The sequence below is a fragment of the Talpa occidentalis genome, unplaced genomic scaffold (genome assembly GCF_014898055.3).
Source record: "Talpa occidentalis isolate TD23 unplaced genomic scaffold, MPIMG_talOcc4v2.1 talOcc4.11, whole genome shotgun sequence".
Lineage (NCBI taxonomy): Eukaryota > Metazoa > Chordata > Mammalia > Eulipotyphla > Talpidae > Talpa > Talpa occidentalis.
Genome location: NW_023601104.1, coordinates 76309598 through 76335889, shown reverse-complemented (window position 1 = coordinate 76335889; position 26292 = coordinate 76309598). Strand labels below are relative to the sequence as shown.

At 39.0% G+C, this 26292-nt stretch overlaps 1 protein-coding gene across 1 annotated transcript; it reads left to right on the top strand.

Moving 5' to 3' along the window:
* The first annotated feature begins 282 nt into the window (after nucleotides 1–282).
* LOC119239240 (cytochrome c oxidase assembly protein COX16 homolog, mitochondrial) lies at nucleotides 283–18231 on the top strand. The gene is made up of 4 exons (XM_037503604.1): nucleotides 283–497; nucleotides 3876–3947; nucleotides 15825–15887; nucleotides 17858–18231. The coding sequence occupies exons 1-4, from the start codon at nucleotides 429–431 to the stop codon at nucleotides 17972–17974; spliced, it is 321 nt and encodes a 106-aa protein (XP_037359501.1). The 5' UTR covers nucleotides 283–428; the 3' UTR covers nucleotides 17975–18231.
* The last annotated feature ends 8061 nt before the right edge of the window (nucleotides 18232–26292 follow it).

Genomic DNA, 26292 nt, shown 5'->3' with positions numbered 1-26292 from the left:
TAGAATAATAGCTCCCAAATAAGTTTGTTTTGTTTTCCTTAGCTGACTTTATCTATCTCCTCCTATGTGCTGGGGAGTATTCTAAGTATAGTTCGGTTTAACATCCAGAACGTGGGAGATTCCCATTCCCTGTCACCTGAAGGTGACTACAAACATCGTAATTTAAGTCTCCGAGTCTCCAAGGCACGCCAGGGTGCCGGAACCAAAGTGCCGCTGCTCGAATTTCCGGGAGAACACGCGAGTAAGTTACGACGAATCGATTGCTTTTGCCTGGCGGAGGCTTTCTAGGGGAGGACTGTGCCCTCGGTTCAGAGGAAAGGTGCAGAGTTCAGGGCGTCCTTATCCGAGAGGGCGCTTGAGCAGCTCAGGCTCCCAAGGTCGTGCCGGGTCTGTTTAACTGGCGACCTGGCGGGTGGAAGAAGTAAGACATGTTTGCACACGCGGTGAGGCGCGCCTTGCGCAAGAACAAGACCCTTCGCTACGGAGTCCCCATGTTGGTGAGTGCGGTGGCGCAGAAGTGTGGGGGTGCAGAAGTGTGGGGGCGCATTCCGGAAGGGGCAGGACCTTAGTTTGTTTGGGTTGAGGCTGTTTGGAATCTAATTCCAGGGAATAGCAACCTGGGCTAGACAGGAGCTGGCCATAGGTTGCCCCCACTGGTGCTGGGCCCTCCAGTCTCTTTCTCTTCCCTGTGAGTTACCAGTTTGAGCTTCAGGGGACGAATGTTGGAGCCGGATTTTAATTCAGGTAAAATGATTACAAAAGTTGCTACCCTTGGCCCCTCACCCCCACGGTTTGACGTGTTTCTGGCTCATTGGAACTGGTTGTGTATACTTAATTTTTAACTGGAAATTTCGGGAGTCTTCATGATTCGCCTTCCTAGTTTGAGAATTGGCTTAATTCTTCCAGGGTTATTGTTAGGAATTAAACAAAACCTTGTGAATCGAGTGTTTGGCACGCGACCGACCCCATGTAGTTTATATTTTTAAAGCACATTGAAAGTAGTTTTGGTGTTTATGTGTTCGTGTCCAGTTCTGTACTGAGTTCACTGAAGATCCCATCTGTCGTTCAGGTTGAGATTGGTATAAAAACCTGTCACAGATGGAATTCAGACAACTCTTCCCTTATTTAGTTCCTTTGATGAAACAATTTAAATAAAGCATGCGGGCAGAAGTCACTTTATAGTAATAGTAAATACAGAATAGTTTATTACTTTATTGATCTGTGTATTTTACTGATGTGGATATTGGCACAGGTGAAGATACCAGCTTTTGCACTTAAACTGGAGTAAGTAAATAAATGACCTTTAAAAAAGATTTTTTAGGGCCTACCTGGTGGCACAAGGAGTTAAGCACAGCACTATGAAGCAATTCGCAGCCTCTGCAGCACGAGTTGGATCCTCAGACAGGGAGCTACCCACATGGCGCAGCAGACCTCTCCGGTCTGGCCTGCTGCTCCCCTCAGCAGTGTACTTCGGTCATTCTGCCTGTTCTGTTCCCCACTCTGTCTCTGGTGAAGCCTCTCACCCCCCCACCCCCCCAATTCTGGCCTGTACCCAGCTCTTGTATGCATAAATAAATAAATCTTTAAAAAAATAAAAATAAAAAAGTTTTTTAATATGTGTGTGTATATATATATTTCCCCTTCCCCTTTTAGTGCCTCACATCTATGGTCAGCTTTCAAGGATTGGTTTTAAGTTTGTTTTTGACCCTTTGTTTGGTTTGTGTATATTTCACATAAGAAAAACCGTCTAGTATTTATCTAAAAACTAATTTTTTAAACTCATCTTCAGTGAATCTGGATTAAAAAAAATTTGGAAGCTCCTTTTTATATATCTTTTAAAACATTTAAAGAAAACTTTTTATAAGATATTCTTTTATTTTTTAAGATTTATTTTTTATTTATACAAGACCCAGGGGTACAGGCCAGATGTGCGGGAGGGTGAGAGATCCATCAGAGATAGAGCAGGGAAAAAAACAGGCAGACTGACGAAATACACTGCTGAGGGGAGCAGTGGGCGAGACAGGAGAGGTCTGCTGTCCATGTGGGTTGCTCCGAGGTTGGCAGGGATCGAACTGGTGCTGCAGAGGCTGTGGTCAGCTTCCCAGTGCTGGGCTCAATCACCTGTCACCAGCGAGGCCCGATAAGATACTGTAAAAGGTTACTCTGTATTGGTCTCTATCTGTACTGCACCTAGAGGACCATGTTTCAAAATACGGATCTTAAATATGTAAATCATTTTGTAGAGGAAAATATTGAATTCATTCTAAAATTGAACACTACTGGAAAAAACTTAAAAGATACAGCCTTTTCAGCATGTATCAGCCAAATATACCATAATTCCTATACTACATTTATCTTCAAGTAGAAATTATTTCCCCTCTTAGTTAAATAATGATTTACATATACCTGGTAGACTTGCATGTGGAGATATCAACAGGCCGGCAGGTCTTCAGTCCTGTGGGATATTTCCCATTGAAAATGTGCGTGTGGAGGCTGTTAGGTTATAGAAGCCACATTTAAAAATCATAGAACTGGATGACGTCACCCAGGGACACAGTGGTGTTGGCTGTAATAGGCAGTTTCCCTTTTGGGAAACTCCAACATTTTAAGGTTGGGAGGGTGAGGAGTAACAGGTAAAGGAAAGGGAGAAGGAGTTAGGAAAACCAGGATGTATCTTTTTATTGAACACAAGAGACACAATTTATTTGTGTAAAGAATTCTTCCATGTTAACATTGCAGCTTTTTTTTTTTTTTTTAAGATTTATTTATTTATTTATACAAGCACTGGATACAGTCAAAAGCACGGGAGGGTAAGAGGATTCACCAGAGCCAGAGCAGGGAGCAGAGCAGACAGACTGACAAAGTACACTGCTGAGGGGAGCAGCGGGTGGCAGGAGAGGTCTGTGCGCCATGTGGGACCCTCGCCCTGCGGACAGGGATCGAACCGGTGCTGCAGAGGCTGTGGACAGCTTTGCAACCCAGCGCTCAACTGCTGTGCCACCGGGGAGGCCCAACATTGCAGTTTTTGACATATTTTTCCTGATTTGCTGTCTATTGATTTTATGTGTTTTTTATTTCATTTATTTGTCAGGACAGACTTTCAGTTCTTATGTGGTCAGATTTATTAACTATTAAAATTCATAGATTCAGGTTTTTTTTAGTGTTCCAACTTCAGCATTAAAAACTTTTATATTATGTTATATATATTTTTGTATGTCTTTAATTGGTAATATTAATATATTGATATAAAAAGAAGGTAGGGAATAAACTATTTTGTTTCCAAGTTACTAGACTTCTGCAACTTTAGGATTAAAACCCATTAGATTATTAGACATGATAAGGCAGCAGTGACAATTCAAAGGATCTTCTAAGGTTTACTGATACTTAATGGGGTAGTTCATAAAATTATTGTCACTTGATAAGAACATGAGGGGAAATGCTTGGCAGTTGGCTTATTTTGCAAAATCCTACAATTGAAGGAATTCTAGTCTTGTAGAAACAATGCCAGAATTTTATTCCTGGCTTTACCCAATATAGTAATGGGCGATTAAGTCAGGTGATTATTTCGTCTACTAATAGATTTTTCTCCCTTGACTCAACGAATTAGTAAGAATCAATATAATAGAATACTTATGATGAAATTATTTAAATCAGGAGGTCAGGTGTAGGTATGGAGTTGATTTCGGTATTTGTTAATGTGCTAAAATAATTCCCAGGGACAGTATATACTGCATCCACTCTGAGAAGATGGTACTACAGTGTGACCTATAGGATTTTGTATGCTCTGTCACTGTTGACATTTAAATAGGTAATCTATAAGGAGTCTGAATTCTGTCTTCCTGTTTTTGCTTAATTGTTTCCTTTCTTTGTTTCAGTTACTGATTGTTGGAGGTTCTTTTGGTCTTCGGGAGTTTTCGCAAATCCGTTATGATGCTGTGAAGATTAAAGTAAGACCTGTAATTGGAATTGAATGTCTGTCTGTGTGTATATTACCTGATTTAGGAGAGGACTGTGCTTGCTGTAGTAGGCAGTCTGAATTTTGTTTTGTTTTTCAAGACTGATATATAATTTTTGGCCTCTTTCTTTTTTTAAAAAATAACATTAACAATCACATGGATATGAATCATGAAAAGTAAAGAATGCAGTAATCTTTCTCCCTATCCATTAGAAAATTGGTAATGCTATTAGCTTACTCCCACAAAATATGCCCTGCTTTTGTTTTTTTGTTTTGTTTTGTTTTGTTTTGAAGATTTATTTATTTTTATACAAGAGCTAGGGTACAGGCCAGAGGCATGGGAGGATGAGAGCATTCACCAGAGACAGAGTGGGGAACAGAGCAGGCAGATGACAGAAATAACACTGCTGAGGGGAGCAGCGGGAGCGACAGGAGAGGTCTGCTGCACCATGTGGGATTCTCGCCGGCTGGCCAGCCGGGATCAAATCCGCACTACCGAGGCTGTGGACAGCTTCACAGCATGGCACTCAACCCGCTGCGCCACCGGGGAGGCCCTGCTTTCGTTGTTTTTTAGGATTTAGAAGGAACTAAAGAATATGGGACAATGTCATTCTACTTTATTTCATGAGTTATGAATTAGTTATTTCATATTAATTCTAAGTAGTTTAAGAAATTATATTGATATGTAGCTTTAGTAACTATAATTAAAAGGAAATTACTTTTCATTATAAATAATGATGCCTGTCATTTTTATCCTTTTTATAGGTATGTATTTGTAGTAGGACTATACTAATTTCTTCATATATATTATTGTCTTATTTTACAGGTGAGGAATCTGCGGCTCAGAGAGCTTAAGTAACTCTGTGTAGGGTCAAATGTCTATTTAGGCATAGAAGGAAGATACCCACTTTCTATACTGTATAACTACTGTCAAATTCAGGCCAAATGTTATATAATAACTCCAGCTAATTCATTTACAAGTATTTAGTTTTTGTTTGTGTGAGATTATTTCATACATATTTTATGTGTGAGGTTATTTCCAAGTGATGTATATTTAATTTGTGGATCTCAGTGATGTTGGCTGGACATTCAGAAATATTAATATCACTCAATAGCCTCAGTCAATTTTATTGTTAAGAGGAATGCCAACTCCAGCTAGTCTTAAAGATAAAGATAGTAGGTATTAGAGTAAATATTAAATTTAAAACAAATACAGTTTTTGTGAGGAAATAGAACAATTATCAATTCTGTTAGCATCCCAATTATATTATTAAGGAATTTTTTCCCTTTTCCTTTTAGATGAAAGGTATAATAATCTAACCTTTAGAAGTAGGGTAACTTGTATGTATTTGAAAAACAAGTGAGTATTTGTCATATGTTTACTATGTGTTAGATCCTACAGATACAGATTCAAGAAACTGGTTCTTATAAAGCTCATGACATAAGTGACAGCGGATAACATTTAATACAAAAATGTACCCAAACATATAACGTTGTCCAGTCAAATGTTATATTAGAATTTTACATAAAATGTTACTCAGACTTCAAAGAGAGGCATACAGTTTGGACTTCGGAAGGGAGTTTCAGAGAAAGTTCTCTAGAGATAAAAACATTTGAGTAAGGCTTTATGAATAAGAGTTAGCTAGAAGTGGAAATGATTAATATTCTATAACAGGGGGGTATTTTGGTCAGATTTTCCTTTTAGAAATAATCTTACTCAAGATGGATGGATATGGATCAGGGAAGCAAGATAGGAGGTCAGATTTGGTGTTAATTGGAAGTGAAGAAACCTGTTAGCATACTTCGGTGGTAGTATAGATGTACAATTAATGGAACCTAAAATGAAACATTTAAAGTGAGGATAAAAAAATGAATGGGTTCCAGGAAAAAAAAGTTAATATAAATTGGTAGTATTTAGTGATGAATATGATATATATAATGTAAAAATATGAATAAATCTTGGATGATGCAAAGTTTTTGGTTTTGAGGACTGAATGGATAGTGCTGCTCATCATCCAGTTGAGAAAGAGTGAGGGAGGTTGTGATAATAGAAGTCTAAAAGATAGTGTCAAAATAAAGAGGACAAAGTTAAAGATGAGAGGATGAGATTGATTGAATTTGAGAGAACAAGATGAAGTAAAATGAACAAGGTTGAGAAGATAAAATTGGTTGTGGTCTGTGGAAGGAGGCTGACAAGGCAAAGTTGTGGTGAGAACGATGAGAGAACAGGACATACTGAGATTGAGAAATCCAGGTTGGATGTTGTTAAGTCAAAGTCAGTTGAAGCTAAGGGTGTGTATTTGGGTGAGCTTGAGTTCAAACAAGATTGAGAAGATTAAGATGAACCTAATTTGAGAGGGACTGAGAGAATAAGATTGGTTGAGGTTGATAGGGGCTACATGATTTAAGAGATTGAGAACAAGGGAATGTCAATACAGGGGTAAGAAGGTCAAGACTCATTCAGGCTGGGAGGACAAATTCAGTTGAGAAGGATCGAGAATGGATAAGTCCAGTTGAGAAGTTTTGAGGCTGGTAGAGAAAGATGGTATTGATTCAGAGCGACCAGCCATCTTAGTTTGCTTAGACTTCTGATTTTAAAACGAGAATCCTGCATCCCCAGCACATAAAAATGTCTGCTTTTCAATCGTGGGTATGGAAGGTTGAAAGGAAAGTACAGAACCCATGAGGCAGGCTTAAAAAAAAGCTAAAAGCAGTAGCTTCAGTTTTTCATATGAAATGGACATAGTTTGTCTTCCTTACTGGCTGTTATTCTTTTTCTTCCTGTCTCCTAATAGCCAGTTACCCTCCGACAAAGCCATTCTTTGAACACTATAATCCTGAATGCTAAAATCCCAAATGGTCCAAATCCTAAACTCTAAAATCTAAAAAAATTCCAATCCTCAAGATTTATTCCTGGAAAAAATAGCTTAAAAATTCTTAAAAGGCACTTATTTACATTTTTTTTTAAAGATTTATTTATTTTTATTTATACAAGCACTGGGTACAGTCAGAAGCGCGGGAGGGTGAGAGAATTCACCAGAGCCAGAGTAGGGAGCAGAGCAGGCAGAAGGACCAAAGTACACTGCTGAGGGGAGCAGCGGGCGGCAGGAGAGGTCTGCGCACCATGTGGGACCTTCCTCCAGTGGCCGGGGAGCAGCCAGGACTCGAACCAGCGCTGCAGAGGCTGCGGGCAGCTTAGCAACCCAGCGCTGCGCCACCGGGGAGGCCTTATTTACATTTTTAATGGGATTTATTTGGGGACCAAAGCTACTTGCTGATGTGGAGGTTCCTCCATTGTTACTGAACACATTAAGTGGTTACTATTCTTGATTAGGGATTTGACTGTTAAAGAAAATAGACTTACATTCACCACTAGCCACTTAATTTACCACTCATCACTAAATCTAACATAGAATTAACTAGTTCATGCGCCACTTGGGATATGAATAGCACCTTCAAAATTGTCCTCACTGTTTTTTTGAACTATATACATGCAATTCATGCCCCTATAAGATTCAGAAATTCTAGAGTTTATCTGCTTATTTATGTATTAATGACTAGGAAAAGCTAAGCACTTTATAAATACTGTATTTGAAGGTTTGATTGATTATGCAGAAGTAAATTTATTCATTTGAATCCCAAAATCTCATAATGACAGATTTGGAATTAGGTGCCATCAAGGTTTCTCAAAGTGAATTTCTAAGGTTTGTTTTCACATTTTAGCCCGGTACTCTTGGCAGAAAATTCATTCTTTCAATTTTTTCTGCATTAATATTCCTTCCAGCTAATGAAATTCCCAAAGAAAGAAATAAATCCCAGAAGCTTTTAATGAATTAAAGTCACATTTGCCTACTAAAGAAGCCAGTCTAGTTCCTTACTGGTTTGAAAATAATTATGTGCATAGTAGGAGAAAAAGGTGTTTACACAACAATGGCGATGTTTCTGCGAAATTTGTGGGCTTTGTATGAGTGCATGCAGAATGAATTTGTGCATACCTGAAACAACATAGAAGCAAGACTGAGAAGATGGGCAAATTTAATAGGCAATGCTCATGTCAGTGTATATCAAATCATAGAACTGCAAAAAGAGCTGTGTCACACAGAAAATGAATGTGAATGTATTCTTCAAGGGGAGTCTGCTCTTAAAAAGCAACTATCCTTCTTGGCGCAAGACTCCAAAATATAATTAATGATTGTGTCAACCAGTTCTTTGTCTCCCTCTGCAATTGCCCATAAGCTATCCCTGTAATACACTTTTTTATATGTTGAATTTTCTTTTTAGTTTTTGTTTTCCTTTTTTCAGCTTTTTTCCACACTCTTAAATTGTTGACATTTTCTTATAATTCACTATACTGTATTTCATCTTCTTGTCATTTCCAGTGCTGGAGGTATTGTGGAGAGAGTTTTAGAGAGTTCTAATTTATTTTATGCTTCCTCCCACAAGTTTGATTCTACAAAAATGCATTTTTGCAATATTGACTTAGTGTGTAAGCATTGTGTTGAAACTTCCTCAGTAAATGGAGAGGTCTCCTTTTTGTACATCTGTGTTTTTGAAAGTTAAAATTTCTCCTGACAGGCCTTTTATTGTGTCTGTTCTGTCTGTTTTTAATGAATTTCTCTCCCTTTTAAAATTGTAAATAAATGTACACACCTTTGTTCCCCCCAGAGTTGTTTTCCATACTTCGACCTTTCAGGATTGTGACTTTAGGATTTTACCCTTTGGGGATTTTGATCTTTTGAGATCTCAGTGTTGAGAATTGTAGCAGTTGGGGTTGTGACCAAAGTCTTTTAATACAACCACGGATTCAAAATATAGATCATCCATTACTACATCACTTCAAGTAATATGGCTAAGTGTGCACTAAGTGCATTGTAATCCCTAGCATTAAGTCTTTTCTTGACTTTTCTCGTCTATTTTACTTTGTAAGGAAATAGTGCAAGTTTAATTTTAACATTGTGAATATCATGACCATGTGTAAGAGTCAGATAATGAAAATGAGAACAATTAAAATAGCAGTGCCGGTATGATCCAGACATCACTGAAAAAGAAAGCTAAATGACTGTGTTATTTTAATGACAGATGGAAGGACACATACAACTGGATTAGGGAGTTTAATCAAAACAGAGCATACAGCAAAATATGCAAAAAAGGATTTGAAATGGGGCATGTTGCAGACGGGGATATGAAAATACACGAAGACTGAATCTCACAGGTCCAGCATGAGACAGGCAAGTACTTGTAAATCCATCAAAAGTTTACTTGTCTCCCCCCAGAATGCCAATGTTTAGTTGAAAATAGCAGCTGCTGAATTACCTTTTATGTACCATACTAACAAGAATAAACATTATCATATATTGGTCTATAAAACTGAGTAAAGTTACTTTTTTTTTGATTCAGAGGTTAGAACTAAAATAATTATCTGGGCAAAAAGGGAAATTTGGAACCAAATCTGTTGACCCCTAGAACATAGAACTCCAAGCATGATAACAAGGATCGTGCTTAGAAATAACAAGTGATGAATCATGGCAACAAAATGTTCACCTTACACCTTAGGTAGTCTGTTTTGATTGAAAAAACTGAGTTTTGAACTGTCTTCTGATTTCTTTGAAGATTTTAATGAAGCTACAAAAAATTAAAATAAAAAATTATAGCTATTTTGTCAAATGCTGCTTTTGCCCAATTTTCTTCCTACTATTTCTATGAGATTCCAATCCAGATGATGTTTGGCTCTTTAACATGTCCATTTCTTTGATACTGTGTATTTTGTTTTTTTCCCATTCTTTTCAAATTTTAATTTATATAGATTCTATTGCTGTATCTTCTCATCACTAAAACTATCCTTTGCTGTGTCCAGTCTGATATTAATATCATCCTCTGTTTTTGTGATCTTAGTTACTATATTTTTTAGTTCTGAAATACATTTTATAAGTATATATGCTGATCATCTGGAGAAATCAAAGAAGTCATATTTTCACTCATTTTTCCCTTTAATCTTTTCAACATACATAAATTATAGTTAATTTGAAGTTCTGTTTTCTAACATAAACATCAACAATAGATGTGCCCTTTTATTGTCTGATTTTCTCTCAGTTTTTTGGTTGATGATTCTATCTTTGAACATGCCTGTTTTTTAAATTAAATATTGGGCATTGTAAACAATTGTCTAGGTTCTAGGTAATATTGTTTTCCTTCAGAAAGGGTTTCTCCTTTGTGCTAGGTTGGTGGAGTAGGGTACTGATCCCTTAATGCTATCCAGGAGTTGGTCAGGACATGGCTTGAGTGCAATTTAAATACCTCAGCTTCTTCCTTGTTCCTAGGACAAGACCCTATGAGGTTTTCAATTGGGACTCCAGGAAGTTCAGCTCTACTTTTCAGTGATTTTTTACAGCATACCCTGGCTTTATGCAGTTTTAGAATTTAGGGAATATCTTGGTGGGATCTCTCTTGTAAACTGACTGCTTTGGTCATTTCATTAGTTATGCAATTTCCATACATATATAATTGAACTTGTTTTTTTCTCCTGTTAATCTATTTGTGACAATTTAACTATTAGACTAGCCAAAAGAATTTAGGAGAAAAAAAGCTTTTTCCCTACAATAATTTCCCCTCAATTACCTATTTAGCTCATATTCTTTGTAGTTAACTTTGTAGTTAACTTTAATGATAGCTCAGTTCCATGAATAGGTTATCTAAATTCTTTTAGGCAGAGAGCCTGGCAAGATAGTGGCAGAGTGAAGACTGCAGGCTCTCCTTAAAACATACACAACAAAACCTCTTTCAGGTAGGAAAAACTAAGTGAAGTTTTTTTTAGAGTGATAATGGGGCAATATAACCAAAATCATCTTCCATACAGCACACTTTTTCAGGTTACCCATACCCAAAACTTGAAGAACTGCTTAAACTAATGGTTGAACCCATGTCTAGATCAAAACTCACACAGAGACTTTACAGAAGTAAAACCAAGCTCCTCTGAATTAGAGACAGAAAATTCCCACCTTGTATCCTGAAATCATAATGCCTTTACAGTGACCAATGCACAGAAGGGTCCTTTGGGCTGGTCAACAATAGGTGTTATGGCCCCATGTTGGGTGCCGAGCTGTTATAGGTAACCCCAGGGGAAACTTCGGGGTGATCTGAGTTGTGAGTCCTCTCTTGCTAGCTTCAGAACTCGGGTCGAGACCCAAAAGCAGACACTCAGAGGGAGATAAATAAAAAGGCACATGTAACAAGGGATTGAGGAGAGCCAATTAGATTAATTGGCTACCGGCAATACCTCTTAGTAGCTCCCTGTTGCAGAAGTCAGGTTCATGGCATGCTGGGAGTTGTAATCCATGGCACTTGACATCTTTGTGGGGAGATGGGGTGGGGTCCATTCAGAATATCATTCACTGGCTCACATTTTGCTCCTCATTGTTCCTCTGACAATATTAGGCACATATTACCAGGATTACATCTACCTGGTGAATGGATTTTTAGTGTAATGAAGCCTTGCTTGCTAATGATTTCCTTTCAAGACTGTTTTCTTGGATATTAGTAGAGCTTTAACTAGTTTCCTTTTTAATTTAACCTTTCTGTAAGTAACTTATAAACAAGATGTTTTTAATGCTTGTGTTTTTAATTGGATCATTAAAATTATATACATGTAATTTATTAGTATACATAGTTTAAATATATCTTTTTATGTGCTATTACAATTATATCTTTTTGTCTTTTTTTGGATTTAGTCATTTTTTTAGTATTTTGTGTTCATTTGTTAGTTTGAAAACTACATTTACTATTCCACTATAGGTTGCAACATAAGAGATTGTTGTGGTCTGTAGTTTTTGTTTTATTCTTCTAACTTGATCTTTAGGGGGGTGGTGGAATATACTACACCAAAATGTGCCACTTTGGCATGTGAATTGTTTTGAGCTGAAGGTAAGTAAGACCCTGAAGACAGGAAATCCAGTTTTACCTCTGTCATAACTGCCTAAAAGACTATGGATAGGGAGCCTTTATCAGAAAGAGTACTATTACCAAAGATAACTTTTTACATCAAAGATAAATCTGCATGGCATGGCAAACATTTCTTTACCAAATGTTTGTTCTCATCTTCCTTTAAGTTGTCTTTCTCCTCTTTGAATCTCCAAGCTCCTGCCCATTATTTCAGGATGGCTGATGCCTGACTTATGTCCTTGTGGAGCTGTCATATGTAAATATTATTTTTTTGTTCCTATTACCCTGTGTTATGTCAATTTAATATTAGGCCAGCCAAATAACCCAGGAAGGAAGAAGGAAAAACTTTCCTTCCTTTTTAATTTTTTTGGAAGAGACTGTGGAGACCTTGCACTACTTATTTAAATATTTTATAGAATTTTCCAGTGAAATCATCTAGGCTGGGTTTTTTTTTTTAAATGTTTTTTTTAGCTATGAATTCGTTTTTCTAAACAGGGAAGGCTATTCTGGTTATGTATTATTCTTTATCTTATATTTTCTAATGGTATTTACTTGAGCAAAGAAACCATATTTATTTTTAATACAGATTGTGCACTTTCTAAATAATTTTTGTGTGTGTTTCTAGCCATTTTGTTCATTCTCTTAAACTGTAATCACAGTAAGATTCTTAATAGAGAAACATTAGCAACATTCCCATTAAAGCGAAGAACAAAAGAGAATATAAATATAATCTTTATAGTACTTTTTAGCACTGTTTTGGACTTCATACCAAATAGTTATTAGGCCAAAATACAAAACCGTGGTATGAAGTTTAAAAAGATGTGAAAATGTTAAATGCATCTAAAAAGTCTACCAAGAACTTTGCCCAAGAAGATTACGGCTATTACAATGAAAATGACAAATCAACAAGGTGACTTTTCATGTCTAAATATTTTTTAGTTTCTTTTTAAAATGTTAATGTATTTTAAAACTTTCTCACAGTTATCTTTTGCCATTGGTTTTAAATATTATTGATGGCATCTAGGACAATATTATTTACATGTGAATTTGCCTAGTTTTCTTGTGCCCTAGAACAAGTTTAATTTTTATAAATATGTTGTGTATTTGAGTGGGGGAAATGGTAATCTTAATTTGCTCAGCTCAAAAATCTATATATATTTATTAGGAAAAAAACTGGTTATCATCAATAATCATTTAATTATAACTTGCTTGATCTGTTAGTTTCTGGGAAAGATATGTTAATTCCTCTAATGTGTTTTGGGTATTTATTTCTTATATTTTTATTCATCTTGCATAAATTTCAAAGCAGTGTAGCCACATATTTAAAAATTATAAAATCTTGAAATGTGCCTTTTCGATGCATTTGCTTGGAATTCTGTTTCTCTTTCCTTTAAAAATAACTGCTATGTTTTGACCCTCCTACGCCCACTAGTTTGGGGGAGGGGGCGCGGCTGTGGTGGTGGTAACAGAGACAGAGACAGACAGAGATAGAAACAGGGCTATCGGGGGCTTGTAGTCATCCAAGGACAGTGTCCAGTAGAGGACAGGACAGGTCACGGCCAGTTTCCACCCGTGCTCACAATTGCAAGACTACTCAGGCTCAGGGGACCATAATAATGGGGTTTATTTAACAAACGGGAAACAAAGACTTAGTAAAGCCACAAGTGGCCAACTATCTTACCCTACATAGTGTCCGCAGCGTTCAGGAGTCCCAAACAAAAGGATGCCCATGCTGTTTTGCCAACGAGGGCCTGGAACGTGTGGCAGCTGGCAAACAGCTGGCTGAGATTCAACTCATGGTAGTAGCTCACAGGCAGACTGCTGAGACGCCACCACAGCCTGCAGCTACAGCCTGAAGGTCAGGATAAACAGCATTGGATGCTGAACCAAGCAACAACAGAGGCAACAGCACTGAGAAGTGATGCTAGGTGATCTGATAAACAGCTGTTTGAAACACCAGGCAGAGGCCAGCAGCAGGACCTGAAGGCAGGTGCAGTTACCTGGTCCCTGGAAAACTCTGGTTTCTCTCTTCGGAGGTCAGGTGTGGGATGCTGCTGCTGCTTTGGAGGCCAGAAACAGAGTGCAAGGAGTTTTGGCGTCTGCAGGATCCCAAAAATGTCAAGAGCCGCAATCTGGCTTCTGCACTCCAATATATTCTCTTTCAGAGTCCCCCACCCTAATTAATACATCCTGATTGGGCTGGTTAACTGGCAGGTGCTGGAGGGAGGGGTTGCCCACAGTCAGCAACTTTTGGCATGGGCGGGTAAAATGCCACACATTTTTTTATGGCTCCCATTGCTTAGGCAAAAGCCCCTACTGCTTAGGTGGCAGTGACTGGAAAAACCCCCAGTCTTGCCTGTAGTCCACATTGGGACCCCGGCTAGGTGTGTATACAGTGTATTTCTGTAACTCTGCCTTTAACCTTGTACTTTCATTTTGTAAGTGCATTTTTTTAAAGTAGTATATAGTTGAATTTCTAAAAATTTCTAAAAATTTCAGTCAGAAATATTAGTAGTTGAGTTCATCACGCAAAACAGTGATTGAGGAAAAATGCAAATAGAAGTCAAAAGGGAAAAGGGCAAATAGTAAAAACTGAGGTTAAAAGTTATCCTCTCTTGATAACAGTATTGAAGATAAAAGTTCATCTTATTTTAGCATTTGGGGTTGCTGATAAGCTGTCTTTTCTGTATTTTTGCTCTTGAGATTTTCTTTCATCCTTAATATTCTAAAGGTTTACTATCACTTGGTCAGGAATGGGCTGTTTTTGTTTTGTTACGGTTATTGTTAATGTGTTCTTTTAGTCTGAGTGCTACCAACCCAGTGTTAGGGTCCCTTGCCTGCTGATTATAGACTGACCATAAAGCAGAGCAGAACTTTATTGCTTGGCAAGGTAAGGGAGAACTGGGTTCCCAAGCACCCCTTACCTGGGGTCATTTTTACTCTCAAAATGAGGACACTCTCCTTGTCGGTCATATGAAATGTGACTTCTGTGTCCTGCTGATGCCTCAGGTTCCAAAATGCAGGATGAATATTCCTGGTGCACTTCAGTAATCTTTACAATTTATACCATGTAAATTCTCCATATGCATGTATTTAAATCGATTGCTTTTCCTTTGCTAACCATCTGATGCTATTTTGATTACTCACTCGACCCAAGAAGAATCCAGAAGACTGCTCTGGAATGACTCCCTTTGCGCCTGACACTTTCTTAATATACTTTTTATTATTCATGCCATCCCATTGTGCATTTTTCCAGTGGGATCCTCAGGTTATATTTCTGTTGTACTAATTTGGTCTTAAATGTGTTCAGTCACTATTCAGGTATTCCATTTAATTTAGGTGTGTGTGTTTGTTTAGTAATTTCAGTAATTATATTCTTTCCTGAAGACTTTGTCTTCAGGCAACAGGTAACACAGCATCAGCTCCTGTTGACCACTGTGGAATCCTGTCTAATTTTTCATGGGTACTTATTTTTTTTCTCACTTGTGGAAGGTGTACCTTTTTGTTTTCAGGAGCAACATTAAGTTTATTAGCATTTTAATATCATGTCTTTGTAATGTAATTTAGGATGGTGCTTAACAGCATGGACTCTGAAAGTAGAGTAGGAAGGTTCATAGCCAATTTCTGGCTCTTTGACAAGTTATTTAAGCTCCCTGTGTCCCATTCTTATTAGTGTTAATAATGATAATAATTCAAGGTTTTTTGTGAGTATTAAGGGAATATACATCAGAATGCCTGGTGAGTGCTTGGTGTCACTTGCCACTTTGGTAGTGGTGGTAGCGCTTCAGTTACCATTTTGTGATTGGATGAATGGTGGAGATTTTTTCAAGTGTCTGTAATTCTCTAGACTGTCCCAGTCACCCCTTATGTAACTCTTTGAATTGAGAATTGAATCTAACATATATAATGTATGGTTCCTCTTTTTTTTCTACAGATTGATCCTGAATTAGAAAAAAAACTGAAAATGAATAAAGTATCATTGGAAACAGAGTATGAGGTATAGTCTGGTAATACAGTCTTCTTTTACTATTTTCTTAGTAACTGGTTCTGTCCTCTTTAAGGTAAACAAATTATTTGCAGTACAGAAAAAGGTTGTTTACCTTAAATTATTTATCTAGTTAAAAAAATTATCTATTATTGGGACAACTACGTAATCATTTGAAAAGAAAATGGAAAGTGGATCTTTATTTTTATATACTATCAATAAATAAATTCCAGGTGAATGAAGAATTTAAAAATAGATAGCAAAATGCTGAAAGTACTAGGAGATAAAAAATGAAGATTCTTTTTTGTGATCTTGAGTCAGAAAAATTCATTTAAATTTGATACAAATGCCCAGAAGCCTTAAAAGTAAAAAGTAATGAGCTTAAACATAAAGTTCAAAAGTTGAACATAAAAAAAGTGTATATGAAGTCACTAGTTAAATGAGAAATCCTAAAAATACTGCTTATCTTTTGATGAATTATCTGTTAAATATGAAGAGCATTTACAAATCAATATGGAAAAGTTCAAAACCTCAGTTGGTCAGCAGGAACACAAGCAAAGTATGTAAAGAGTTCAGAGAAAAGAAATAAGTAATCTTAAACATGTGAAGAGACACTCAACTGATAAGGATAATGTTAATTAAAATTATAAAGAGATGCCATTTTCTACCCATCTGATTAGCAAAAAAAAAAAAAGGTTTTTATTTTGTATGCTAAAGAGGTATATTATATATCTCACATTCTGCTATAGAACCACATATATGCAACACACCCTTCATATATGGTGTATTATAGGAGGTGGTGAGGAAGGTTTTGTTCATTTTGGGCCATGGATCAATTTTTTTATTGAATGGTAGACATTGTGAATAATACATTGAAGAAACTTATGAAGAGTGTCAGTTCTCATTTTAGCAGCAGTTCAATTATTGAGTGATCATTGTGAGCTTGGTTTTGTGCTTCGTAAGGGAGGATGTGTGAGAAGACTTTGAGATTTCCTAAACTCTCTTAACTTGGCAGAACTCATTTCCAGACTGTATTCCCAGAGGCAGAGCTTGGCTTTAAATTTTGTTAGAGTGAATCTAAAATAGTAGGTCTTACTCTTGACATATTCCTACTCCCAAAGAACAGCCTTTTCGGGGTCTCAGCTGGATGTCAAGGTAATAAATAGGTATTAAAAAGTATCCATTCTTGCAGTGCTGAAAATTCAATTATGACACTGTTTTTCCTCAGCACTTTTTTTTCCCCAGGGAAAAATTTTACTTGGTATTTAGGCCAGTGAACAGGCTAGAAATACTAATGCTGAAAATGTAACAACATTCATGTTCTAAATTCAAATTCCATTGTTTATAATAAAAGAATCTCCATGTTGGGTTTCACGATTTCAGAACAGGCTTCACAAATTCAGGGCATTGAATCAGAATCATATAACTTACCTCCTAGCTTCTCTACTCCTGGTAGGCTGCTTGCCTCATGATCGTGTGATATTTAATTTTTATCTTTAATTTAACAGACACTTCCTAGCAGACTGTAGGCTCCACCTTTGTTTTTTTTCTCTTGTTTACCACAGTCACCCAGGCCAACCTGTGCTATCATTACTATGCTGGATCAGTTTTTAGAGTTAGACTTTCATTTTCCCACCTTCTTCCTTTTCTTTGTGCTCTTAAAATTAAAGTATGTAGACTATTTCAGTAGTTTTATTCTTATGGGAGAAAAGGTAGACATTAACATCAATATCAAGCAAGAAAAATTCCAAATCCTAAGAAATAGGCTATTTCTTCAGTTACTATGCTTGATACATAGTTGATGTGTTTGTGAAAATTAAAATTGAGGGCCTATTGGATTCTTTCCACTCCCTTACTGATTCATGCATTCAGTGATGTCCTACTCAAAGCCACAGGGCTCTTACACTAATAAATACACACACACACACACACATATATATATGCACATTATATATATATGCTTTAATTTTGTGGCTCTATAGAAAATAAAGGACTCCGCTTTTGATGACTGGAAGAATATTCGGGGACCTAGGCCCTGGGAAGACCCTGACCTCCTCCAAGGACGAAATCCAGACATCCTTAAGACAAAGACAACTTGACTTTGCTGATTCTTTGTGTCTCTTTGAACTTTAAATAAAAATGTTAACTGGAATTTCCACTACATATTCCTATGGACAAAAATTTCCAGACCTGTAGAAGCCTGAATGTGAGAGTTGATGACATCTTCATGAAAAGTTAAGTCCAGCCTTTATACTGTCCAACTCTTTCATTTGCAGATAAAAGTAACAATGTTGACTACATGTATTTTATACCACTCAATAAAAATTTGACTACTACTTAAAGAGTGTCATTTCTTCCATTCCCAATTACTCTGTTCCTTTTCCACCAGCTACGTAGGCATTGTTTTGATACTTCAGTCCGATTCCTAATGAGAAATAGTAGGTCTAGATTCAAACCCTCACAAATATCATCAAGCAGTGATTTTATGTCATATATATAGAGGAAAAATAATGTTGCTCACAATTTGATAAGAGTCTTGGTTTTATTTATAACCTTCATAGTATATTAATCTCCAAAGCGTCTCCTGACAATTGTATAAATACCATTAAAATGTGTTAAAAATTATTGTTCTTTAAAGTAAAAATCATGAATAGTGTATATCATATGCAGCTATGGCAAATCTCTTCAGGTGGTCCACAGATGACTGCAGTTTAGAAAACAGATTTAAGATATACTTTATGCCTTAGCATAATTTGTAAGCAAATTGTGCCCCAGGGCTTTTGTTGGTTGGTTTTTAATTTGGCATTTGTGATGATCTAAATGCTTGGCAGAAGGATAAAACTGATGGGAGTTAGTTTTGTTTTGAAAACTCATTTTCTTTTCACACCTGTCTCGGTCAGCCTTGTTTCTCCCACCTTCTGTTATTTTCCTGAGTTCCATACACCCAAAATCTTAATCGAAACACTCCCCTCATATCTGCCAAAATACGGAAATCTACCCCCACCACTTCCCTAGTCAAAATCTCTCTTTTCAGTGGGTAAGTTGTGATAGAAATGGCTTATAAGATTCAGTTATTGGAAAGAATGTTGTTATTTTAAAGAAGGGGGAAAAAAAGGAAAAACCTCTACCTAATCCTCACTCCCTATACAGAAAAATTCAAAATGGACCAAATTTAAATGGCAGACATAATAACACTATAAAACTTAGGTAAAAACAGCAGAAAAATCTTTAATGATCTAGTGCATAGTTCTTGATGACAAGTCCTTACTCAAAAAAAAACCATGAAGGAACTTGACTCATTGAAAATTTTGGAAGTTTCACTTCTTGCAGCCCCAATAGGTTTTCACAATGAATGCTGGAGAAAAATCTTGTGTTTCCAGTAGAGGGAGGGGAAAGTAATCATTTTTGAAATATGCCTCCAAAATTCTGCCCTCAGGAAACTTCTTGCCAAAGTCTAATCACACCAGGTTTTACCAGAGCCTGGCATAAGGGAAATATCTAACTTCAACCCCCTCTAGCCTTTCTGTCTCACCTAAATGAGAGTGGGGTGTGAGTGGGAGGAAGGCTGAGTAGCAAATGTGTAGGTAACATCCCAGTGACCTACAGTCACAAAAAGACTGAGCTGAGACCAAATCTTTTAATTTTTTTAAGCTTTATTTCTGCATAGAAGAACTGGGGTATAGGCCAGAGTTGCGGGGTAAGGGGGTGGTGAGAAGATTCACCAGAGACAGAGTGGGGAGCAGAACAGGTAGATCTACTGAAATACACTGCTGAGGGGAGCAACAGGCAAGACAGGAGAGGTCTGTTGCACCATATGTGGCTCAGCTACCTGGCTGGGGATCAAACTCAGGTAATGGCAGTGATAGCACTGAGACTTAACTTCCTACACCTTATCTTAATACTATAGAATGTTCCCCTTTGTGGTCCCCCTATTCGGCCACCCATTTTGTTACCTACAATTCTAAATCCTAAGCAAGGTCAGAACGGCCTGGTCAGTTAGATACAGGAGCCCAACCCTGTAAGGTGTCCGTCAAATCAATCAAGAGCACAAAGCTGGATCACGCTAGGAAGGCTATGCATCATGAGGTATGACCGGGAACGCCTGGGGGGCTGAGGACCGATGTATAACAAGGGACCCCAGAAGCTGATCAGTGGGAAGCCTTGTTGATAAGGTTGAAACCAAGGCTGGGGAACTAGAGCTTGATCTCAATCACAATATCAAGTCATCAAGCAGATGAGAAGTGTCGGGAGGGCAGACTCACAACCCCTGATATTATAGATGACAGAGCACCTTTTCTAGTTTCACCCCTCCCTTTTCTCTTTGTCCTCCTTCCTCTCAACTGATGCTGTATTAAAAGGTCAGGATCTTGCTCTTCAGCAGCATCCTGCATTATGTAGCCTGCTCCATGACTCCCATTTATCTGTGGTGGTGTCCGATGCAACACCCTTCTCCCCTCACATTACCACCCCGTCACTGAGAACTTAATTACTGGAATGTCTTTTACCCAGTCCAGTTTAGTATCCCACTTTTATTAATTGTTATTAATTAACAACAAAAACTATAAGCTATACTAAAAGACAAAGCAAGCATCAGAATCAGATTAATCATGACTGGGATGGTGGAATTATCAAATTGAGAATTTAAAATAATATACTAAGAGCTCTAATGGGAAAAATATACAACATGCAAGAATAGACAGGTTATGTGAGCAGAGATGGAAGTTCTGAGTCAAAAGAAAATTCTAGAAATTAAAAACACGAAGAATGCCTTTGATGAGGTATGCAATAGAGTGGAGGTGACAAAGAGAATGAAGGAGAAAGAAAGGAAGAAACATACCATGTTTTGGTGCTAACACCAATCAAACCTGGAGGAGCGATTTAATTTCAGGCAAAGCAGACTTTAGAGCAAGGAAAGTTATCATGGATAAAAGAAGCATTATACAATGATGGCTCAATTATTTAAGACAATAATCTTTAATGCATTTGAACTTAATAACTGCAGTAAAATAACTGAAGCAAAAACTGACAATTGCGGAGAGAAAAAAATCAATCCACTATCAAAGTTGGAGACTTCAATAGCTTGCTATCAGAAATGGACAGATACAAGAAGGGAGAAAAGGACAAAGTTGAAATTAGCAGTGCCATCAACCTATTGGTCTAACTGACATCTGTAGAACACTTCAGAAAAGACAACAGAATAATACATTCTTCTTACAGAACAGTTATTAAGACAGGACTCTTGTTAGGGGGAAATGATGTCCTGAGTTAATCCCATTCAGGCTTTGTGGACCCCACCCCCACTCCAGACTAAAGCCATCAGGACATTGGGAAAGACAAATCCCATCACCACCAAGGGAGGGTGGCTGGGACCTGAGGGTGGAGTTGGGCAGCCAGGTTGGATATAAAAACCAAACACGTGGGCCTTGGTCTCTCTCGCTGGCTCGGGATCGCTCGCCTTCTGGCTTCACGGCTCCTGGCTGGCGGCCAGCTCTCAGAGCGCCATTTTGGGATTCCTGATCGGCGGATCGGGTAGGACGCATTTAAAACTTTGTCTCCCACTTTTCTCCCAGAGCTGTACATTTCCTCATTTCCCCTTCCCTTGTAAATAAACCTTTTATTAACCTTTTGCGTGTGCCTGCAGTAGAGCATTGATAAGTCCTTTTAAGCAGCGCGGGTGAGGACCCACAGTCAGGCACCCCGTTTTGTATCGGGGTTGCTCTACAACACTCTGGGTGATGAAACAAACCTTAAACTTAAGAGAATAGAAGTCATACAAAGTATGTCTTTTTGTGTATCTGTACAGTTTATCAAAATGTGTTGGATACAGTGAAAATGCTTCAAGGGAAATTTATAGTATTGAATATATATCAGAAAAAATGAAAATTGACTTTTGGAAACTAGTGTTGTAGGGCAGCCCCAATATTGAACGGGTTGCCTGGCTGTGGGTCCTCACCCACGCGCTTAAAAGGGACTTACTAATACTCCACTACAGACACACACAAAAGGTTAATAAAAGGTTTATTTACAAGGGAAAAGGAAATAAGGAAAATGTACAACTCAGGGAGAAAATAGGGAAATAAAGTCTTTAATGCGTCCTACCCAATCCGCCGACCTGGAAACCCAAAGGCACTCTCAGAGCTGGCCCAGCACTGCGAGCTGGCGGAGAGTCAAAATGGGGGAACCCTGCCCCCCCCCAAAGCCCACATGTCTGGCTTTATACCAGCCTGGCTGCTTAACCCCACCCTCAGGTCCCAGCCACCTTCCCTTTGGTGGTGATGGGATTTGGAGTTCCCAGTGTCTTTGGCTTTGGCCTGGGGTGGGGGTGGAGTCCACAAAGCCTGTATGGAATTAGCTTTAGGACATCCTTTCCCCCTAACACTAGGAAAAGAAGTACAAATTAAATGCAAAATAAGATCATAAAAATTAGAGGAAAAATCTATAGAAAAAATCAAAACCAAAACTGTTACCTAAAGCAGTTTAATAAAATTAGTACACCTAGTCAGACTGAGAAAAAGATACACATTATTAATACCAGGAATAGAAAGGGGTCTATCACTAAGACCTCACAGACATTAGGAGGATAGTGAACCAATATTATAACAACTCTCTGCCCACAAATTTGATAATCTAGATGAATCAGTTCCTTGAAAGACGTACTCTGCTAAACTCACACAACAGATAATGATATATAACCTGTAAACTTCCAAAACAAAGCAACAAGCACAAAAGGGTTTGTTGTAGAGCAACCCCGATACAAAACGGGGTGCCTGACTGTGGGTCCTCACCCGCGCGCTTAAAAGGACTTATCAATGCTCTACTGCAGGCACACGCAAAAGGTTAATAAAAGGTTTATTTACAAGGGAAGGGGAAATGAGGAAATGTACAGCTCTGGGAGAAAAGTGGGAGACAGTTTTAAATGAGTCCTACCCGATCCGCCGATCAGGAATCCCAAAATGGCGCTCTGAGAGCTGGCCGCCAGCCAGGAGCCGTGAAGCCAGGAGGCGAGCAATCTCAAGCCAGCGAGCCCAAGGCCCACGTGTTTGGTTTTTATATCCAACCTGGCTGCCCAACTCCACCCTCAGGTCCCAGCCACCCTCCCTTTGGTGGTGATGGGATTTGTCTTTCCCAATGTCCTGATGGCTTTAGTCTGGAGTGGGGGTGGAGTCCACAAAGCCTGCATGGGATTAGCTCAGGACATCATTTCCCCCTAACAGGTTCACTAGTAAGTTTTACCAAACATTTAAGGAAGAACTTGTAACAATTCTCTACAAACTCTTCCAGAAAACAGGAGTGTAGGAAATACTTCTTGACTCATTTTAGGAGCCAGCAAGTAGCAAAAATAGACACCGTATCACAAGAAAGGAAAACGATAGACCAATATCTCATGAAGATAGTTAAAATCCTTGACAAAATAGCAACAAATCAAAACATCCTGAGGGCTCTAAGGTTAAGAGGGAGGGAGGCAGGAGAGGAACAAGGAACAAGATAATTTCATAATGGGGAAAAAATAATAAATCCTATCCTCAAAACACACGCACACACACACGCAGAAGGGAGGTGGCCATGTGAAGATGAAAGCAGAGATTAACTATGATGCTACAAGCCACGCAACTCCTGTGTGTTAGGAACTACCAGAAGTTTGGAAAAGACACGTGTGTGTCCTTGCAGACACCCTTTCTGACAGGAGTGTCAATCGGCTAATTTCAGCCTAATAGCGTCCAGAACTAGAACTGTTTGTGTCAATTAATCAAGAAAGTATTGATGATAGGGAAGTGGCTACTATTACTGTTTACTAGTAAATGAAAATCTGTTGGCAGATGATAGATTTTCTGTCCTGTCATTGTTTCAAACCAATTTTTAAAAATTCTCTTCTTTTTCCTTTTGACCCTTAAACAAGTTTTAAACATCATTTAATTTACTGGAAGTGTCACCAAATGATAGAAGAAAATGGGAAATTTTTTTGAAATGGGATTTTTAAAAAAGATTTATTCATTTACACTAGAACCAGGGTACAGGCCAGATGCGGGGGAGGGTGAGAGTGTTGGGGGAAAGGATGTCCTGAGTTAATCCCATGCAGGCTTTGTGGACTTCACCCCCACTCCAGACCAAAGCCATCAGGACACTGGGAAAGACAAATCCCGTCACCACCAAAGGGAAGGTGGCTGGGACCTGAGGGTGGAGTTAAGCAGCCAGGGTTGGTATAAAAACCAAACACGTGGGCCTTGGGGGTCTCTTGCTCTCTCGCTCGCTCGCTCGCCTCCTGGCTTCACGGCTCCTGGCTTGCGGCCAGCTCTCAGCGGTCATTTGGGATTCCTGATCGGCGGATCGGGTAGGTCGCATTTAAAACTTTGTCTCCCACTTTTCTCCCTGAGCTCTACATTTCCTCATTTCCCCTTCCCTTTATTAACCTTTCACGTGTGCCTGCAGTAGAGCATTGGTAAGTCCTTTTAAGCGCATGGATGAGGACCCACAATCAGGCACCCCGTTTTGTATGGTGGCTGCCCTATAACAAGAGGCCTCACCTGAGACAGAGCAGGGAACAGAACAGGCAGACTGACTGAAATACACTGCTGAGGGGAGCAGCAGGAGCGACCAGAGAGGTCTGCTACCCCAGGTGGGACCCTCGCGGCTGGCCGAATGGAACCAGCTCTGCAGAGGCTGCGGACAGCCCCACAACGCGGCGCTCAACCACCTGCGCCACCAAAGGTGGCCCTGAAATGGCATTTTTACTTTCTTTCAGATAGAGTAAGAGTGGAGACTAAACTTCGGAAGTAAACTGACACCCCTAGCAGAAATCATCCTGATGTGGGCAAGCCTTGTAGTCACTGCTTACCACCACCAGAGGGCACTCTAAAGCCACACAACACAGAATTTTGCGCCTCTGGGTGAAATCCATGTCTAATATAGGAGTCAGTTTCCAGAATTATGGATCCTGCCTTGCTCTGTCTACAGTCTCCCTTTAGATACTGTGTATCTAAGTGAACCCAGGACATTCCAGGCTGGGTGGATCGTCTGGGCTATTTCAGCTACTACCCTCACCTCTGCAAAGCTGCCACTTTGAGGAGTGGCTGATGCCTACAGACCCACAGAGTCACATAAACCCTTAACCCACCAAGTGAGATACAAAAAACCACAGATGATGATATGTAAGAAATCCACATCTGGTGCTTTGAGGACTGCCAGCCAGCAGCTGACCTGAGCTCTACTCTCTCTCTCTCTCTCTCCAGCTGTTTCCTTCTGCCTTAGTGCTTTGAGTTCAGGTCTCATTACTTCTCAGCTGCTTTTTCCTTGTGTAGGTATAATGACCACAAGAATCTGGCCTCCTTTGCATCAGGAGTAATTATCAAATCTTCCTACTGACAGATACAGATACACATGCACACGGAAGGCCTGAAATTCCTTGCTAAGAAAATCTGAATGAACACTATAGGCAAAAGCAGGAGAATCCCATCAAGTATCCCTTAGGTAACTTTCAACCGTGTCAAAGACAGACTTGAAAATCACAACGAGGTTTCTTCATTCTCTACAGCTCTCCTCACCCCGTCTACCATATTATTGGAACACAGGCAGGAGATCAGCAATTTCTTCTCTGGAGACCACTGAAGGATCATTTCAATAGGCACAAAGATAAGGATTAAACCAGGAATGTTTTGGTAGCTATAGAGATTCAGGGGCAGATGGAAAGATTTCAGGGATAGTATGGGAAATACTTCTCTGGGTCACCTGTTCTCTATACTATTTGATCATCTCAAACAGTTCACAGGTGAGGCTTTCTCCACTCAACCTGGCAAATGGCGCATGTCCCCACGTGTGTGGGAACCAAGTTTATGGTGTCCATTGGATTGCTATTCTCTTTTCATCTCTGTTCACTTCCATCCTTCTAATGACCCACAAGAGGAGGTGCTGGATGGTTGCTGAATGAGTGGAAAATGAGCACTCATGAATAACTGAAGATAAATTTTTCTCGTGGCAAAAGCACAATTATTAACGATTCAATGATGGCAAGACAACAAGGTGCTCACCATTCACCCTAACATTTCGGAGTACGGTTTGCTTTTTGGGGTTTTTTGTTTGTTTTTAAGGTGGTAACCTTCCCATTTCACAAATACCCATAGAGGCTACAGCACTAACTCCAAGGTAACTTTTTTTTCTCTCTCTCTTAGCTGACTTCTTTGTGACTGGGGATGTTGTAAGAAGACATCAGTCAAAACCTGGAACATGCGTGTTCCGGGTTTCCCTGAGCCTGACCGAGCTTGGAGTCCAATTCAAGTCTCTCAATCCCAATTGCCCACTGGCCGGTCGGAACCAAATAATTGGGGTTGCGCTTTCCGGGCGGACGCCTGAGTACGTCGCACTAGATCGATTGCTTTTGCCTGGAGGGGGCGAATCCAGGGAGGACCGCGAACTCGGAGGCTGT

What these genes read in the sequence shown, in the direction of transcription:
- LOC119239240 (XM_037503604.1), top strand. Translation starts at nt 429, where the DNA reads ATGTTTGCACACGCGGTGAGGCGCGCCTTGCGCAAGAACAAGACCCTT. An exon ending in GCTACGGAGTCCCCATGTTG is followed by an intron (nt 498 to 3,875) that starts GTGAGTGCGGTG and finishes TCTTTGTTTCAG; the next exon opens with TTACTGATTGTTGGAGGTTC. An exon ending in CATTGGAAACAGAGTATGAG is followed by an intron (nt 15,888 to 17,857) that starts GTATAGTCTGGT and finishes GTGGCTCTATAG; the next exon opens with AAAATAAAGGACTCCGCTTT.